The 19,735-nt window shown below is 45.5% G+C and overlaps 1 protein-coding gene across 1 annotated transcript in view; it reads right to left on the bottom strand.

The window, feature by feature from the left end:
• Positions 1-15,183: 15,183 nt before the first annotated feature.
• Positions 15,184-19,735, bottom strand: part of BTD (biotinidase) — a 55,885-nt gene continuing 51,333 nt past the window's right edge. Inside the window, exon 4 of the mRNA XM_088829092.1 lies at positions 15,184-16,639. Coding sequence (XP_088685218.1) covers positions 15,419-16,639 — 1,221 coding nt within the window. The 3' untranslated portion in view covers positions 15,184-15,418. The remainder of the gene's footprint in view (positions 16,640-19,735) is intronic.

The following is a 19,735-nucleotide window of genomic DNA, read 5'->3' as shown; positions in this document are numbered from 1 at the left end:
TTTAATTTCATGGCTGCAGTCAGCATCTGCAGTGATTTTGGAGCCCAAAAAATAAAGTCCGACACTGTTTCCACTGTTTTTCCATCCATTTCCCATGAAGTGATGGGACCAGATGCCATGATCTTTGTTTTCTGAATGTTGAGCTTCAAGCCAACCTTTTCACTCTCCTCGTTCACTTTCATCAAGAGGCTTTTGAGTTCCTCTTCACTTTCTGCCATAAGGGTGGTGTCATCTGCATATCTGAGATTATTGATATTTCTCCCAGCAATCTTGATTCCAGCTTGTGCTTCTTCCAGCCCAGCGTTCCTCATCATGTACACTGCATATAAGTTAAATAAGCAAGGTGACAATATACAGCCTTGACGTACTCCTTTTCCTATTTGAAACCAGTCTGTTGTTTCATGTACAGTTCTGACTGTTGCTTCCTGACCTGCATACAGGTTTCTCAAGAGGCAGGTCAGGTGGTCTGGGATTCCCATCTCTTTCAGAATGTTCCACAGTTTATTGTGATCCACACCGTCAAAGGCTTTGGCATAGTCAATGAAGCAGAAATAGATGCTCTTCTGGAACTCTCTTGCTTTCTCCATGATCCAGCGGATGTTGGCAATTTGATCTCTGGTGCCTCTGCCTTTTCTAAAACCTGCTTGAACATCTGGGAGTTCACGGTTCACATATTGCTGAAGCCTGGCTTGGAGAAGTTTGAGCATGACTTTACTAGCGTGTGAGATGAGTGCAATTGTGCAGTAGTTTGAGCATTCTTTGGCATTGCCTTTCTTTGGGATTGGAATGAAGACTGACCTTTTCCAGTCCTGTGGCCACGGCTGAGTTTTCCAAATTTGCTGGCATATTGAGTGCAGCACTTTCACAGCATCATCTTTCAAGATTTGAAATAGCTCAACTGGAATTCCATCACCACCACTAGCTTTGTTCGTAGTGATGCTTTCTAAGGCCCACTTGACTTCACATTCCAAGATGTCTGGCTCTAGGTCACTGATCACGTTATCGTGACTATATTGGTAGTGAAGATCTTTTTTGTACAGTTCTTCTGTGTATTCTTGCCACCTCTTCTTAATATCTTCTGCTTCTGTTAGGTCCATACCATTTCTGTCCTTTATCGAGCCCATCTTTACATGAAATGTTTCCTTGGAGTCCCTAATTTTCTTGAAGAGATCTCTTGTTTTTCCTTTTCTGTTGTTTTCCTCTATTTCTTTGCATTGATCACTGAGGAAGTCTTTCTTATCTCTCCTTGCTATTCTTTGGAACTCTGCATTCAGATGCTTATAATCTTTGCTTTTCTCCTTTGCTTTTCGCTTCTCTTCTTTTCACAGCTATTTGTAAGGCCTCCTCAGACAGCCATTTTGTTTTTTGCATTTCTTTTCCATGGGGATGGTCTTGGTCCCTGTCTCCCCTGAATTCTTACCTGTACCTAATTTTGAGGCTCTGCACAAACAGGAAGGGAAAGTCAATTTTCAACTGCCAAGCTGCATTTTGAAGATGTGCCCTTATATACACAGCCCTTTGGCCAAGACCGGGGAATTCTTTTGGTCCCAGATGTTTAAAGAAACCTCTGTCCAATTATTAGCTGACTGCTAAGCTAGATGAGTAGAGACTTCACTGGCCACAATGGCAAAAAACACAGACTTTACAGAGCATGTTCAGAAAAGTCACTAAACAACTGGAACAAGCAGCAGTAACAACAGACGGGAGGGGGTGAGTCTGATTTCCAGAATTGCCATGTCGTAATTTTAAAAGCCCAGTTTTCAACAAAAGGTTGAGATATGCCAAGAAACAACATAATACCCCTACCCAAGAAAAATAATCAATAGAAACGATCCTTGAAGAAGCTGAGACATTGGGTTCACTAGACAAAGAAGCTAAATCATTTATTTTAAACATGTTCAAGGAGCTAAAGAAAACCATGTCTGAAGAATTTAAAGGAAGTTTTTTTAAAAAATACCTCACTAAAGAGAGAATAGAGACAATATTTTTAAAAGCAGATGGAATTCTGTATATGGAAATTACAGTAACTTGAATAGAGGGATTCAATGTTGGATTTCAGTAGACAGTAGAATCAGTGAGTGTGACGATAGGTCAGTTCCTAGTCTTGAGGAGAAAAGGGGTAAAAATGAAAAGTGATCATAACCTCAGAGACCTGTGAGATCCCAATAAACACAGCAACAGGCATGCAAGGGAAGTCCCAGAAAGAGAAGAGAAAGAAAAGGAGGCAGAATATTGGAAGAAATAATGGCTGAAACGTAATTTCAAAACTGCTAATCTGCAAACTCAAAAAGCTCAAAGAACCCCAAGAAGAACATAAACTCAAAGAGATCCAGCCTACAGACATTATAATCAAACTGTCTAAAGACAAAACAAGAATCCTGAAAGCAGAAAGAGAGAAGCAATCCATCATGTACAAGAAATCCTAACTAATAACATTAACAGCTGGTTTCTCACCAGAGCTGATGGAGTCAGAAGGCAGGGATGTGGTAGTCAAGGTGCTGAAAGAAAAGTACTGTCCATCAGGAGCATTATATCCAGCACAACTGTCTTTCAGAAATGAAGGACAGATTAAGGTGTTCTATTTATTATTACCTATTTGTTATTAAGAAAAACGAAAACATAAAGAGCAACAGTAATGATAACAGGAAACTAAACTTCAAAAACAGTAATCTACTTTTCGTGAATTTTTATTTCTCATTTAAAAGTCAACTATATAAAGCTATGATTACAAATCTCTGTTGATGGGCACATAATGTGTGAAAATGTGAATTTGTGACAATAATACAAAGGAACAGGGGGAAAGGACCTCCCAGGAGAAAAGATTCCTTATAGTACAGGCAGACCTTGTTTTATTGGGACCTGCTTTATTGCACTTCACAGATACTGCATTTTTTTTTTACAAATTGAAGGTTTGTGGCAATCCTGAATTGGGTAAGTCTATAGGCAGCATATTTCTAACAACATATCCTCACTTTGTATCTGTCGCATTTTGGTATTTGTTTCAAAAATTTCCAATTTCATCATTATATTTGTTACGGTGATCAGTGATCATTGATGTTGCTACTGTAATTATTTGGGGGTGCCACAAACCACACCTATTTAAGATGGCCAGTTTAATATGTGTGTGTTCTGACTGTCCACCATTTATTTCCTCATCTTTTTTCCCTGGGGCCTCCTTCTTCCTGGAAACACAACAATACTGAAATTAGATCAGTTCCTAGCCCTAAAGTGGCCTCTAAGTGTTCAAGTGAAAGGAAGAGTCACACACCTGTTACTTTAAATCAAAAGCTAGAAATGATTCCTCTCAGTGAGGAGGGCATAACAATAGCCCAGAGCAGGCCCACAGCTAGGTCTGTTGATCAAACAGCCAAGCTGTAAATGAATGCAAAAGGAAAGTTTTCAAAGGAGATGAAAAGTGCTGCCCCAGTGAACACATGAATGGTAAGAAAGCAAAAGAGCCCTCTTGCTGATACAGACAAAGTCTGAGTGGTCCAGATAGATGAAAGCGGCCACCACATGCCCTTAAGGCAAAGCCTGATCCAGAGCAAGCCCTTAGCTCTCTTCAGTTTTATGAAGGCTGAGAGAAGTGAGGAAGCTGCAGAAGAAAAGCGGAAGCCAGCAGAGGTTGCTTCCTGAGGTTTAAGGAAAGAAGTCGTCTCTCTGACTCCAAGTGCAAGGCGAAGCAGCATGTGCAGATGTAGAAACCGCAGCAGGTTATCCAGACAATCTAGCTAAGATGGAGTCAGCTATGCTAAACGACAGATTTTCAGTGTAGCTGGGACTGCCTTCTGTTGGAAGGTGATGCCACCTAGGACTTTAATAGCTAGAGAGAAGAACTCAATGCCTGGCTTCAAAGCTTCAAAAAACAGGCTGACTCTAATGTTAGGGGCTAATGCAGCCATGAAATAAAAAGGCACTTACTCCTTGGAAGGAAAATTATGACCAACCTAGACAGGCTATTTAAAAGCAGAGACATTATTTTGCCAACCAAGGTCCATCTAGTCAAGGCTATGGTTTTTCCAGTGGTCATGTATGGCTGTGAGAGTTGGACTATAAAGAAAGCTGAGCACCAAAGAATTGATGCTTTTGAACTGTGGTGTTAGAGAAGACTCTTTGAGAGTCCCTTGGACTGCAAGGAGATCCAACCAACCCATCCTAAAAAGAAATCAGTCCTGAATGTTCATTGGAAGGACTGATGCTGAAGCTGAAACTCCAATCCTTTGGCCACCTGATGCAAAGAACTGACTCATTTGAAAAGACCCTGATGCTGGGAAAGATTGAAGGCAGGAGGAGAAGGGGATGACAGAGGATGAGATGGTTGGTTGGCATCACCAACTCAATGGACATGAGTTTGAGTAAACTCTGGGACTTGGTGATGGACAGGGAGGCTTAGAGTGCTGCAGTCCCTGGCGTCATAAAGAGTTGGACACGACTGAGCAACTGAACTGACTGAATGCAGCTAATGTTGAAGCCAATACTCAGATTCTGAAAACCCTGGGGCCTTTAAAATACGCTATCTACTCTGCCCGTCCTACAGAAATAGAACAAAAAGTCTGGATAACAGCACACTTGTTGATAACATGGCTTACTGAATATTTTAAGCCAACTGTTGAAACCCACTTCTCAGAAGAAGAGTCCTTTTGCGATGAATGCTCACTGACAGGGCACATGGTTGCCCAAGACCTCAGAGGGAAATGTACACTGAGATCCATGCTGCTCCACACTTGCCGACACAACATCCATACTTCAGCACATGGACTAAGGAGTAAATTCAACTTTCGAGACATTATTTAAGAAATACATTTCCTATGGCTATAACTCCCATTAGGAAGCTTCTACAAGCCTCTTATCCTTATCCATTAGAAGGCAGACAGAATGAAAATCACAATCACAGAAAATTAACCAAACTGATCACATGGATAACAGCCTTGTAACTCAATGAAACTATAAGCCATGCCATGTAGGGCCACCCAAGATGGACAGGTCATGGTGGAGAGTTCTGACAAAACGTGGTCCTTTGAAGAAGGGAATGGCAAACCACTTCAGTATTCTTGCCTTGATAACCCCATGACCAGCATGAAAATACAAAAATACAGGACACTGAAAGATGAACTCCCCAGGTCAGTAGGTGCCCAATATGCTACTGGAGAAGAGTGGAGAAATAACTCCAGAAAGAATGAAGGGATGGAGCCAAAGTGAAAACAATACCCAGTTGTGGATGTGACTGGTGATAGAAGCAAGGTCCGATGCTGTAACGAGCAATATTGCATAGGAACCTGGAATGTTAGGTCCATGAATCAAGGTAAATTGGAAGTGGTCAAACAGGAGATGGCAAGAGTGAACATCGACATTTTAGGAATCAGTGAAATAAAATGGACCAAAATGGGTGTATTTAACTCAGATGACCATTATTTCTAATTCTATGGGCAAGAACCCCATTAAAAGAAATGGAGTAGCCATCATAGTTAACAAAAGAGTCCAAAATGCAGTACTTGGGTGCAGTCTCAAACACAACAGAATGATCTCTGCTTGTTTCCAAGGAAACCCATTCAATATCACAGTAATCCAAGTCTATGCCCCAACCAAAAAAAGTTGAAGTTCAATGGTTCTAAGAAGACCTAGAAGACCTTCTAGAACTAACACCAAAAAAAGATGTCCTTTTCATCATAGGGGTCTAGAATGCAAAAGTAAAGAGATACCTGGAGTAACAGGCAAGTTTGGCCTTGAAATACAAAATGAAGCAGGGCAAAGGCTAACAGAGTTTTGCAAAGAGAATGCACTGGTCATAGCAAACACCCTCTTCCAACAACACAAGAGACAACTCCACACATGAACATCACCAGATGGTCAATACCGAAATCAGATAGATGATATTCTTTGCAGCCAAAGATGGAGCCGCTCTATACAGTCAACAAAAACAAGACCTGGAGCTGACTGTGATCAGATCATGACCTCTTTATTACAAAATTCAGACTTAAATGAAGAAAGTAGAGAAAACCACTAGACCATTCAGGTATGACCTAAATCAAACCCCTTACGATTATACAGTGGAAGTGACAAACAGATTCAAGGGATTGACCTGATAGACAGAGTGCCTGAAGAACTATGGAGGGAAGTTCATGACATTGTACAAGAGGCGGTGATCAAAACCATCCCAAGAAAAAGAAATGCAAGAAGGCAAAATGGCTGTCTGAGGAGGCCTTACAAATAGCTGTTAAAACAAGTGAAAGGGAAAGGAGAAAAGGAAAGATATACCCATCTGAATGCAGAGTTCCAAAGGATAGCAAGGAGAGATAAGGAAGCCTTCCTCAGTGATCAATGGAACGAAATAGAGGAAAACAATAGAATGGGAAAGACTAGAGCTCTCTTCAAGAAAATTAGAGACACCAAGGGAACATTTCATGTAAAGATGGGCTCGATAAAGGACAGAAACGGTAGGGACCTAACAGAAACAGAAGATGTTAAGAAAAGGTGGCAAGAATACACAGAAGAACTGTACAAAAAAGATCTTCATGACCCAGATAATCACGATGGTGTGATCACTCACCTGGAGCCAGACATCCTAAATGTGAAGTCAAGTGGGCCTTAGGAAGCATCACTCCGAACAAAGTTAGTGGAGGTGATGGAATTCCAGCTAAGCTATTTCAAATCCTAAAAGATGATGCTGTGAAAGTGCTACACTCAATATGCCAGCAAATTTGGAAAGCTCAGAAGTGGCCACAGGACTGGAAAAGGTGAGTTTTCATTCCAATCCCAATGAAAGGCAAAGCCAAAGAATACTCAAACTACCACACAATTGCACTCATCTCACATGCTAGCAAAGTGATGCTCAAAATTCTCCAAACTAGGCTCCAACAGTATGTAAACCAAGAACTTGCAGATGTTCAAGCTGGATTTAGAAAAGGTAGAGGAACCAGAGATCAAATTGCCAACATCTGTTGGACCATAGAAAAAGCAAAATAGTTTTAGAAAAACATCTGCTTTACTGACTATGCCAAAGCCTTTGACTGTGTGGGTCACAACAAACTCTGGAAAATTCTTCAAGAGATGGGAATACCAGACCACCTTACCTGCCTCCTGAGAAATCTGTATGTAGGTCAGGAAGCAACAGTTAGAACCAGACATGAAACAATGGACTAGTTCCAAATTGGGAAACGAGTACATCAAGGCTGTATAGTGTCACCCTGCTTATTTAACTTATATGCAGAGGACATCATGTAAAATGCCAGGCTGGATGAAGCACAAGCTGGAATCAAGATTGTCAGGAGAAATAGCAATAACCTCAGATATGGAGATGACACCACCCTTATGGCAGAAAATGAAGAGGAACTAAAGAGCCTCTTGATGAAAGTGAAAGAGGAGAGTGGAAAAAGCTGGCTTACAACTCAACATACAAAAAACTCAGATCATGGCATCTGGTCCCATCACTTCATGGCAAATAGATGGGGAAACAATGGAAACAGTGACAGACTAAAATCATGGTCCCTTCAGTGTTGGGATTGGATGGATGCCATGATTTTAGTCTTTTGAATGACGAGTTTCAAGCCAGGTTTTTCACTCTCCTGTTTTACCTTCATCAAGAAGTTCTTTAGCTCCCATTTGCTTTCTGCCATTAGGGTGGTGTCATCTGCATATCTGAGGTTATTGGTATTTCTCCCTGCAATCTTGATTCCAGCCCGTGATTCATCCAGCCTGGCATTTCACATGATGTACTCTGCATATAAGTTAAATAAGCAGGGTGACAATATACAGCCTTGACGTATTCCTTTCCCAGTTTTGAACCAGTCCCTTGTTCCATGTCCGGTTTTAACTGTTGCTTTTTGACCTGCATACAGGTTTCTGAGGAGGCAGGTAGGGTGGTCTGGTATTCCCATCTCTTTAAGAACTTTCCACAGTTTGTTGTTATCCACACAGTCAAAGGCGTAATCAATGTTTTTCTGGAATACTCTTGCTTTTTTGATGATCCAACGGATGTTGGCAATTTGATCTCTGGTTCCTCTGCCTTTTCTAAACTCAGCTTGTACATCTGGAATTTTTTGGTTCCCGTACTGTTGAAGCCTAGCTTGAAGGATTTTGAAGACTAACTTGCTTCCAAGTGAAATGAGTGCAATTGTGTGGTAGTTTGAACATTCTTTGGCATTGCCCTTCTTTTGGATTTGAATGAAAGCTGACTTTTTCCAGTCATGTGGCCAGTGCTGTGTTTTCCAAATTTGATGGCATATTGATTAATGAAAGCAAAAATATAACATTTCATTTCACTGTGGTGAAAGCAGTGCTTAGAAGGAAATTTAGCTGAAAACATAGTAAAAAGGGAGAAAGGTCTCAAATCTATAATCTTCCAGTTTAAGATATTAGACAAAAGGAGTGCAGACAGAACCCAAAGCAGGCAGAAGAAAACAGTAGAAGTTAGGGCAAAAATAAATGTAGGCATTCAAGAAAAAAGAAAAACCAACAAAACAATCCCTTTACAGAAATCTGAAAAAGCTGACAAACGTGTAGCTAGATCGATCCAGAAAAAAAGATAGAAAGTGGGGAATGAAGAAGGGGAGTTCTAATAACCTCACAGAAAGAAAATGAAGTTATAAGAGAGCACTACGAATAATTACATACCAACAAACCTACTAATCGAAATGAACAAATTCCTAGGAAGATAAACTATCAAAGCTGTTTCAAGAGGCAGTAGTACAGAAAAGTCTGAGTAGGCTTATGCTATATAAAGACATTGAATTTGTTAAAAAAAAAAAACTCCCCATGAAGAAAAGCTCAGGACCAGGTGACTTCACTGGTGAATTCTACAAAACGTTTCAAGAAGTAACACCAGTCTTTCACAAACTCTTTTAAAAAACAGAAGAGAGGAAAACATTTCCACCTCGCTCTCCGAGGTATTAACCTCACACCAAAACCAGACAAAGGCATCTTAAGACCACTACAGAACTATTATCTTTCATGAACACAGAGGATAAAGTTATCAACAAAATAGCATCAAACCAAATCCATCACCATCTAGAAACCCTTATACACCATGAATATCCCTTATGAATACAGACTCAAAAAGGCATCAAAAAAAAAAAAATACTGTCAACTCAAATATATCAATGCTGAAAAAGTATCATATAGGAACTTCCCTGGCGGTCTAATGGTAAACAATCTGCCTGCCAATTCAGAGGACACAGGGCAATCCCTGGTCTGGGAATTAAGATCCCACAATTTGCTGGGCAACCAAGCCCATGCACCCAGATCCCATGCTCTGGAACAAGAGAACCCACCCCAGTGAGAAGCCCGCTCACTGCAAGGAGAGCAGCCCCACTCACCACAACTAGAGACAGCCCGCGGGCAGCAGCAAAGACCCCGCGCAGCCAACAATAAACGTTACACACTGTGATGAAGTGGGGTTTATCCCGGGGACGCAAGCTGTTTCCAACATATAAAAACAAGTCCATGTAATACTCTATAACAATAAAAGCGGTAAACAATTATCACTGTTAATGGAGAAAAAGAATTTTGATGATAAAAACACTAAACACTAGGAGTAGAATTCTGGAAGCTTCAACTGTGAAAAGCCCACAGCTGACATACTTAACGATGAATGAATGAAAGCTTTACCCTAAGATCAGAAATGAGGCAAGGATGTTCAGCCTCACCTCATCAACTCAACATTGTACTAGAGATTCCAGACAAAACAATTAGGTGGGAGGAAAAAAAAAAGGTATTTATACAAAAGGAAAAAGTTAGTCTATTTGTAGATGATATGATCTTGTTTATTTCAGTTGCTCAGTTATGTCGACTCTTTGCGACCCCATGGACTGCAGCACGCCAGGCCTCCCTGTCCATCACCGTCTCCCGGAGCTCGCTCAAACTCATGTCCATTGAGTCGGTGAGGCCATCCAACCATCTCATCTTCTGTCGTCCCCTTCTCCTCCTGCCTTCAATCTTTCCCAGCATCAGGGGCTTTTCTAATGTCAGTTGTCGGCAAAGTAATGTCTCTGCTTTTTAATATGCTGTCTAGGTTTGTCATAGCTTTTCTTCCAAGAAGCAAGTGTCTTTTGATAGAGAAAACCCTAAAAACTCCACCAGAAAATTATTAGTGCTGTGAAGTTCAGCAAGGTTGCTAGATTCAAGATCAATATAAAAAATCAATTATTTTTATACGCTTGCAATTAACGATTTAAAATGAATTTAAAAGAACAATTCCATTTATTATAGCATCCTCCAAAATACTTGGGAATAAAAATAAAAGGAATATAAAATTTGTACACTAAAAATGACTAACCCTGTGTTCATGAATTGGAAAACAATATTATTAAAATGGCATCACTCCCCAAATTATAGATTTAATGCAATATCTATCAAAATTCCACTGATTTAGTGACAAAAATCGACAAGGTGACCCCAAAAAGTTCATAAAGAACTTGAAAGGATCCAAAATGGCCAAAACAATTTTAAGGAAGAACAGAGAGGGCTCCTGCTCCCCAGTCTAAAACCTCACTGCGACGGCGGTGGAATAAGGTCAAGTGTGGGGCCCACTTAAGAACAGACACACAGATCCGGGGAGCTGCACCGAGTCTGGAAATAATCCTGTTCATTGACGGTCAGTAGACTTCAGTAATGGAGAAGGCAATGGCAAGCCACTCCAGTACTATTGCCTAGAAAATCCCATGGATGGAGGAGCCTGGTAGGCTGCAGTCCTTGGGGTCGCTAAGGGTCGGACACGACTGAGCGACTTCACTTTCACTTTTCACTTTCACACATTGGAGAAGGAAATGGCAACCCACTCCAGTGTTCTTGCCTGGAGAATCCCAGGGACGGGGGAGCCTGGTGGGCTTCCGTCTGTGGGGTCACACAGAGTCGGACACGACTGAAGTGACTCAGCAGCAGCAGCAGACTTCAGTAAAGGCACCAAGATAATGCAAAGGGTAAAAAGCAACCTCTTTCAACAAACGGTGCTGGGACAGCTGGATGCTCACTTGCCAAAGAATGAGTTTGGAGCCCTGCCTCACAACATACACAAAAACTAACTTCCGTGGATCACAGATCTAAATATAAGAGCTTACGCTATAAAACATTTAGAAGAGAACAGCTCTACGTCTGCGCCCTTGGATTAGGGATGACACCTAAAGCGCCAGCAACAAGAAAAAAGCAGGTAAGTTAGATTTCACCTTAAAAATTTCATCACCAAATTAAAAACTTTTGTATACCGAAACCAACATCAAAAAGTGAAAAGACAGCCAACAAACGGAGAAAATATTTGCAGATCACTTAACTGGTAAGGGTCTAGTATTCAAAACAGAGAACTCCTACAACTAAATAATAAAAAGAAAATTCAGTTTTTTAAGTGGGCATAAGATTTTATCTTTTTCAGACTTCTTATTTTGCACTGGGGTAGAGCCGGTTAACACTGATGTGTCAGCTTCAAGGGAACAGCGAAGGAATTCAGCCACACTCACACGGGAATGAAATGACGCCATGCGCCGCGACACAGGTGGACCTGGAGGCTGTCACACTGCGTGCAGCCAGTCAGACAGGGGAGAACTGTTATAGGACATCCCTTACATGTGGAATCTGAAAAGAAAAGATATGAACGAACCTACAAAACAGGAAGAGACTCACCAACGTAGAGAACAAACTTATAGTTGCCAGCAAGGAGGGGGAGAAGGGGTAGTTTGGGAGTGTGGGATGGACATGTACACACGGCTGAATTTAAAACGGACCATCACAAGGGCCTACTGTACAGCACGGGAGCTCTGCTCAGTGTTACGTGGTAGCCTGGATGGGAGGGGAGTTTGGGGGAGAATGGAGGCATACAATTTTAATCATTTCTTCCAAGAAGATATGTAAGGGGCTGATGAGCACTTGGAAAAATCTTCAGGGCTTCCCTGGTGGCTCAGTGGTGAGGAGTCCACCTGCCGGGGCAGGAAGCACACGTTGGACCCCTGGTCCGGGAGGATCCCACATGCCGCAGAGCAACGAGGCCCGAGCGCCACCCGGAACCGCGGCTTCTGAGCCCACGCTCTGCAGCTCCTGAGGGCAGAGAGCTCACGGCTCTGCAATGAGAGAAGCCGCTGCAGCAGCTCACACACTGCAACGAGGAGCAGCCCCCGCTCGTTGCAGCTAGAGTGAAGCCCAGGCAACATCGAAGACCCGGCACAGCCACAAACCAATACATAAAACTATTCATCAAGAAAAGAAAGGTACGTATCATTATTTGCCACGAGAGAAACAAAATCACACCCACAATGAGAAACCACAGCCATTGGGACGGCTGTGATTTTAACAGACAATAACAAGCACGGGCAAGAATGTGAAATGAATACTCAAAAACTGCTAATAGGGCAGTAAAATGATGGAGTCCCTTTGGAAAACACTCTTGCTGCTGCTGCAGCTAAGTCGCTTCAGTCATGTCCGACTCTGTGCGACCCCATAGACGGCAGCCCACCAGGCTCTGCCGTCCCTGGGATTCTCCAGGCAAGAACACTGGAGGGGGTTGCCATTTCCTTCTCCAATGTGTGAAAGTGAAAAGTGAAAGTGAAGTCGCTCAGTCGTGTCCTACTCTTCACGACCCCATGGACTGCAGCCCACCAGGCTCCTCCGTCCATGGGATTTTCCAGGCAAGAGTACTGGAGTGGGGTGCCATTGCCTTCTCCGGAACAGTCTTGACAGTTCCTGAAATATTAAACACCACCATATGACCCAGCAATTCCTCTCCTAGGAGTATACACAAGGAGCTGAAAACACATGTGCGCAAATATAAACTTGTGCATGAATGTTCATAGCAGCATTATTCCTAATAGCCAAAAGTGGAAGCCACCTGAAGTCCACTTACTTATGAACAAATGTGATGTATCTCTTCAGTGAAATGTGATTCAACCATAAAAAGGAAGACCTTGCACGTGGGGACACAAGCATAAACCTTGAAAACAATACACCAGGGGGAGGAAGGCAGGAACAAAAGGCCACCTAGTGTATGATTCCATTTATAGAAAATGTTCAGAATGGACAAATCCGCAGAGGTAGGGAGTGTGTTAGTGACTGCCGTGGGGGGTGGGCGTGACTGCTGGTGGGCACAGCGTCTCATTCAGGGGTGAGAGTGCTGAGTGGGCTGCCTCTGGGTCCCAGGTGGGGCTCTCTCAGCGGGGTGGTGGGCAGGCCCTCCTCTTGAGAGGCCAAGGCGGGCGCTGGGACAGACAGGCTGCCAGGAGGCCGTGGCTGTGCCTTCCCTAAGACGGGACTTCTTCAGTTCAGTGCTGCCTCTCACTTCCTCTTGGAGGAAAACCGCAGACAGGCCCAGCTGCACCTCCCTGAGAAATCGCACGGACTGGCCACTTCCCCCGAGCCCGATTCCACCAGAAGTACCCCTGGGGCATCCCGCCTCTGCTGTGGTCCAGATCGCTGTTTGCTTCCTGAGTTTCAGGATCGCAGTTCACAAAAGCACGTCACAACCATGAGTCACGACTGCATTTGTTTCTTTTTTATCTTGAAAATGATTTACTCTGCTCATTTCCCCTACCCTCCGCTTTGCTCTGCCATCTGGCAACTGCTTTTCATCGTGGAAGTCCCCCCTCATTTCTGCTTTGTTTGCAATTCGTCCTGAATCCTCGGTAGATAGTAGCTCGGGAAAAGTTCTCGGTGCTCTGCTCACAGGAGCAGAAGGTGCATCCAGCAGGTGCCTCAGAAACGTCTACTGGTGAAGGAGCTGCACCACGCCTGCATGTAGGCCTGGCCTGTCTCTCTCGGGCTGATCTGAATCATCTTGGCAAGAAGCAAGATATGCATTTCTGAGATGATTTCTACTTCCCTGGGGCAGCGGCCGTGGCCACATCCGGAGCCACGAGGCACCGCCAGCTCACCCCTCCCGGGTCTGCGCCAGCATCTGGTGGGAGAGGTCCCCGTTCCATTCCAGGGGGACCTCCCAGGTTTCCTCGGGAATCCTGATTTGTGTCTGCAAATTCCCTGAAGGCCGGCCTGACTCATTCCAGGCCTTTGCAAGCAGGCAGTGAGTCAGTGGGTCTTCGCTTCTTTCCCACGTGAATGATTCAACACACATTCCACACATAAGAAAACCGGTGCAACAAGTTCAAATAAATAGGCGAGGTCTGCTTGGGGGAGAGTAAACCAGGAGGCCAAGAAAGCAACGGCCAGTCTGACTCTAGGATCTGTGCTCTTTATTATCCTGCCTGAAAGCCAGAGAAGGGTCCGGAAGGCCACACTTTGGGAGATGGGCAAAGAATCTCATTTTTTGCTTTGAATGATTATAACAACAATTAGTTGTATATTATATGTATATATCCATATACTGCTTTAAAACACCTAATTTATCACGGAGATGAAACCAGCTACACATTGAAGAGGCAAATCACAGAAAGCTAACTATCCGTTTTCTTTTAAAAAAAAAACAAACATCCATTTTCCACTTTAAAAATGATCTGAGATCATTACTAGGCATAGAGTCGAAAATGCTGGACGCAAGGAAGACCGAAAAAAGCTGCCTGAAAACCGTCTGCACACACTGCATACGGTCTTGCATCTGCAGTTCACTCTGTGGGGGGCCCTGCTCTGTCTGTGGTGGGCTCTCCAAAGACACCTGTCCGGTGAGTGGACAGTCTGCACGCACCAGCCCCAGGCCTCCCTGGCCACCCGTCTGCAAGGAGAAGGCCCTGCCCTGGACTGGGGATAAGTTCACAGCGTTGCTCCATCCCTCACAGCTGGGCAGCCAGAAGGCGCTCGTCCAGAGCCCGCGTGATTTATTGACGTGCCTGGAATCCCTGATGAGACACGCCGTGCCCAGGAATCCTATTACTCATCTGTTCCCATCGCTGCCCGCTCTTCGGCACTTTTTCCAGCCTCTCTCTCTCCGGGGCATGGCCCTCTGTCTTTCCAGTTATGCTGAGGCCTGCCTGACACATTCCAATCACTGGAAGAAAGGCAGATTTGAGAAAAGCTTCCCCTCTGTTTTTAAAAGCTGCTTCAGGCTCCACATTGCTGAGGCCGCTGGTGGCTCTGGCATGGTCAAAATTCTGGCCACCAGCAGGGAACAGCCCCCATGGCAGCCAGTCTAGGGCAGCTTTTGCTTTGAGTGTTCCTACCCTCGATAATGTTTGAGGCTTGTGAAATACCCGTATATCCTGGGTGTCACTTGATCAACAAGAAACACACGCAACATAGAGAACTAGCCGTCCTGTGGACACGTGAGATTTGAACTGACATTTATTTTTGTTTGAGCTCTTAGAACAATTGTGTGATGAAAGATCTGCTGGAGGAAGAAATGGCTTGAAACATAGAAACGAGAGCATAAAATGCCAGAAAATATCTCACCAATTTCCACCTAAGAGGGAAAGACCCTGGCGCAACCTGTCTCCCTACCTCCTCCCATGCCTCCCAGGATGGGCTCTGGGGCAAAGAGGTGGTCCCACTGCTGTGAGCTTCAGCCTGTGCCAGTGTGTATATGTGGCGGGGGCGTTTCCCACAGCCCCGAGTCCTTCTCATACAACCGCCCATAGAGAGCTGCCGTCACCAGCCCAGACGACAGGCCCCTCTTCTTCAGGAAATAATGATCACTCTCCCAGCCCAGCTGGTCAGGGGTTTCCAGGGTCATCCCCGAGGTCAGAAGCATTGGGAAGATATAAGGAGTACTGAAGTTCCCCCACAGGCGAAACTCGAACATGCCCGTGGCCTCTGTGATCTCCTGCCCACACGTGTCAAAGCTGAGACCCCCACACTTGACCAAGGCACAGACCTGGACATAGTAGGTGCCATGCACGGTGTGAAGACCATCGAAGACCCCCAGGGCATACAGCTCCTGGGACACGGTGGGCCTCTGATAAAGCAAATGACAGCACAGGCCATTTGCACAGACGCGGAGGTGGCCTTCCCTCCCCAACACAGGAACCAGGGTGAAATTGTCATACATCATCTCAGAGTTAAACGTGGGAGAGGCATTCGTGGTTGATTTGGGGGCTCTATCACAATGGACATCCTGGGCATCCTTCTCAGAATAGGGATCCCCTGCCAAGAGTTCTAAAAACTTCCTATGGGATGGGTCCGTTTTCCCTGTGGTGTTCCCTGTACTGATGAGACCCAGTGGATTTTTGGCTACCTCGGCAATTATGAGGTGACCTTCAGGGCTTTCCATGTTGTGGTGCCAAAAGGACTTCAGAGGGGTGTGTATGCCACTTCCCGTCATCCCCAGAGATGGGTGGTGGATGTTCGCAGCCAGAAAGTTGATGCCAAAGGCGATGGCGAAAGCTCTCTGAATCTGAATGGCTGCCAAGAGTGGGAGCTGGTTCATCCAGGCAGTCGGATACACAACATGCTTCACCTCAGAATCTCTGAGGAGCCGGACGGCAGGGTCAAAGAATAATATGTCAAAGCAAGTGAAGACGCCGAACTTGCCCGCGAAGGGGGTGTCGAAGACGATGTGATCCACCTCCAGAGGGGTGTCGAACGCTGCCTCAAAATAGAGGTTATGTTTGCGGTAGCGGTCAACCAGGGTTCCATTACTGCTGAACACAACGTTCGTGTTAAACTGGTATCTACCATCACTCGGGCACCCTGGGTCACTGCTATGACAAGGCTGCTTTGTCCCAAGATTGGCCACCAGGAACATCTCTCCCGTCCTAGCCATACAACTCAGGCGCTGGAGGACCTAAGGGGGAAATAAAAGTGTGAGCAAAGGAAGTTTTAAACCCTGCCTTCTTCTTATAATTTTAGAATAGTACCTGTATTATGTCCATAATATAGAAGCAGCTATCATAAATCAACAAGAGTAACCACCAGTGAAAGCACGCAGAGAACATGAACAGGTGGGTTAGAGATGAACAAATGTAAATGGCCAACAGACGTCTGAGGAGACGCTCGGCCTCTTTAGCAGTGAGGACACACATTAAAATGATAATGAGGTGCCATTTCTCACCTCCACAAGACTGGCAAAAATTAAAGACTATTCTGTCTCTCACTGACCAAAGGATGGGCAAACAGACACTCACTCATGTGCTATTACTGGGGATGCAAAGTGCAACAAAATCCTTTAAAGGGAAAACACAGTGCTCTTGAAAAAATTATTTTAAAAGTGTTTATCCTGGGGGGTGGAAGGGTCCAATCAATGTGGTAGAATAAGGGGATGTGGAGTTCACCTCCTCCCACATACACATCAAAATACACCTCCATCTGGAATAATTCTCACAAAATACCCGCTGGATGCTGGCAGACCATCTCAAACACCCAAAATCGTAAGAGAAACCTCCACACACCGGGTAGAACGAAAGAAAAAAAAAAAAAGTGGCAGGGAGGATTGGGACAGGACTTGCACCCCTGAGAAGTAGCTGTGAAAGAGGAAAGGGTCCCGCACCCTGGGCAGCCCCTTCACCAGCAGGGAGCTCAGTCGAAGACAGAAAGGGAGCTTCAGGGGCCCAGAGGCGAGCCGAGCCACCAGCCTGGGCAGACAGAGCAGAGAGGCCTGCATGGACGGTCCAGCCACCAGCCTGCGCTAGAGACGCGTCCACCGATGTCTGCAGCGGGGCTGGGTGCTGAAACTCAGGCTTCAGAGGACAGCCTGAGGGGCAGGACTGTGGTGGGCTGCACGCAGACAGCCTGAGGGGGCTGAGCACGGTGAGGGGGCAGGGGTGTGCGCGGAAGAAGCCCGGGCCGCCACAGAAGTGAAGAGCCTTTGTTAACCAGCGTGCAAGGCGAGGGCGGGCCTGCCGCAGGAGCCTCAGTCTTGGCACACCATGGCAGGCTTGCACCGCCATGGAAACCCCACTGTTAATGCACATGGCCCAAACAGAGGGGTGGGTCCACCACAGCAAGCTCTGTTTCCACGGGCGCTGATGACAGCACTGCCTCTGCGAGTGCTGGGGGAGCACCCGTGGGTTGCCCGCGTGCAGAGGCAGGAATCTGAGCCCTCCCCCTGCCACTGTGCAGGGCCACCCCACCACTGCCCACTCTGCAAGCTCAGCGCCCCTGGGACATCCAGTGGGCAGCTCCCGGGCCTGGGACAGGTCTGGCTTTAGGGTTAGGGTTAGGGTTAGCTGTGTGCTTGTGGGGACATGCACATGGGGGCCACACAGGGTGCGGCTTTTCCGCAGGTCCCACAGCAGATCCAGGTGTGCGACTACTGTGCTCGGGATGCCTGACTTCAGCGAAGCTGCGCTGGCCTTGTGAAAATGCCACCCGAGGGACACCAGAGCAGGCTGCCGCTGTTCCCGTGGTTGAGAAGGGACCGAGAGCAGTGCCAAGAGCAGAAGGCTTTGTACGCCTGCGCGACAGGTGACACCACAGAGCACACTCCGGGGAGGACGGTGCTGGCAGAGGAACACTTAGTGGCTCTCTCCCAGCAGGAGTGCTCCAACCCCACCTCAGCTCCCTCACACCCCAGCTCAGAAATGGGTCTGGGGGCTTCTGCTCCAACAGTTCGGGAGCAGATCTGGCCCCCAGTGGGCAGTGACAACCACTGAGCAAAGAGGAGGCCCTGCTCAACGTCCAGTGCAGGCTCTGGTCACCACGACACCTGTCATACCTCCTATCCAGGGGATAATGACCAATATAGACCGAAGAAGGAGCATCAGACATCTATCCTAAAGACAGCCCTCAATCAAAAATACTAAACCCACACAGGCGACCCAGGGATGCTACCCCATAAAGCTAAACTGGACCTCCAAGACTTCAGTAGATCACTGTTTCTCCTAAACTCACAGAGTTTACGAGAAATGTAAGTGAAAGACAGCGGAGGAACCATTCCCAATTAAAAGATCAAGAGAATCCCCCTAAAAGAACAAACAATGAAACAGACTTCATCAGCCTAATACACACTGGATTCAAGAAGGAGATAATGAAAATACAGAAGGAATTAAGAAGAGCGATTGATAAAAATGCAAATTACCATAAAAAGGAACTAGAAGCTATAAAGAGGAGCCAAGAAAAATTAGAAAACTCACTTGTCCAGACAAAAGCTGAGCTAAAGGCAATGAACAGCAGATTAAATAATGCAGAAGAATGAACAAATACCTGGAAGATAGAATAATGGAAACCACCCAATCAGAAGGGCAGACAGAAAGTCAAATGAAAAGAAAACAGAAAGCAATGTAAGAGAGTATGGGATCATATGGGCTTCCCAGGCGGCGCGAGTGGTAAAGAGCAATGCTGGAGACACGAGAGCCATGGGCTCAATCCCTGGTTGACAAGATCCCCTGGAGGAGGGCCTGGCAGCCCACTCCAGTATTCCTGCCTGTAGAATCCCATGGACAGAGGAGCCTGGCGGGCTACAGTCCACGGGGTTGCAAAGAGTCAGACACGACTGAGCGACTTAGCACATGTGTACACATGGGATAATATAAAGTGTGCCCATCAAAACACAACAGAGATTCCAGATGGAGCAGAAAGACAAAACGGGATCAAAAATTCCTCTGAAGAAATTATGGCTGAAAACTTCCAAAAACGAAAGAAACAAATACCCAGATACAGGAAGCAGAGAGAGTCCCAAACAAGGTGAACGGAAACAGACCTACACCAAGACATTCTATAATTAAAATGACAAAAGTTAAAGATAAAGAGAGGATTCTAAAGGCAGCAAGGGAAAAAAAAGAATTAATTACAAGGGAACCCCCTAAGGCTATCAGCTGATTTCTCTACAGAAATGGGCTTCCCTGGTGGCTTAGAGGGTAAAGCGTCTGCCTGCAATGCGGGAGACCTGGGTTCGATCCCTGGGTTGGGAAGATCCCCTGGACAAGGGATAGGGATAGGCTAC

This window comes from Moschus berezovskii, chromosome 1 (assembly GCF_049115385.1).
Source record: "Moschus berezovskii isolate FMDL1 chromosome 1, NW_MosBer_1.0, whole genome shotgun sequence".
In the NCBI taxonomy this organism is placed as follows: Eukaryota; Metazoa; Chordata; class Mammalia; order Artiodactyla; family Moschidae; genus Moschus; species Moschus berezovskii.
Note: the sequence above shows the minus strand (reverse complement) of the source record. Positions and strands in the feature narration are given on the sequence as shown.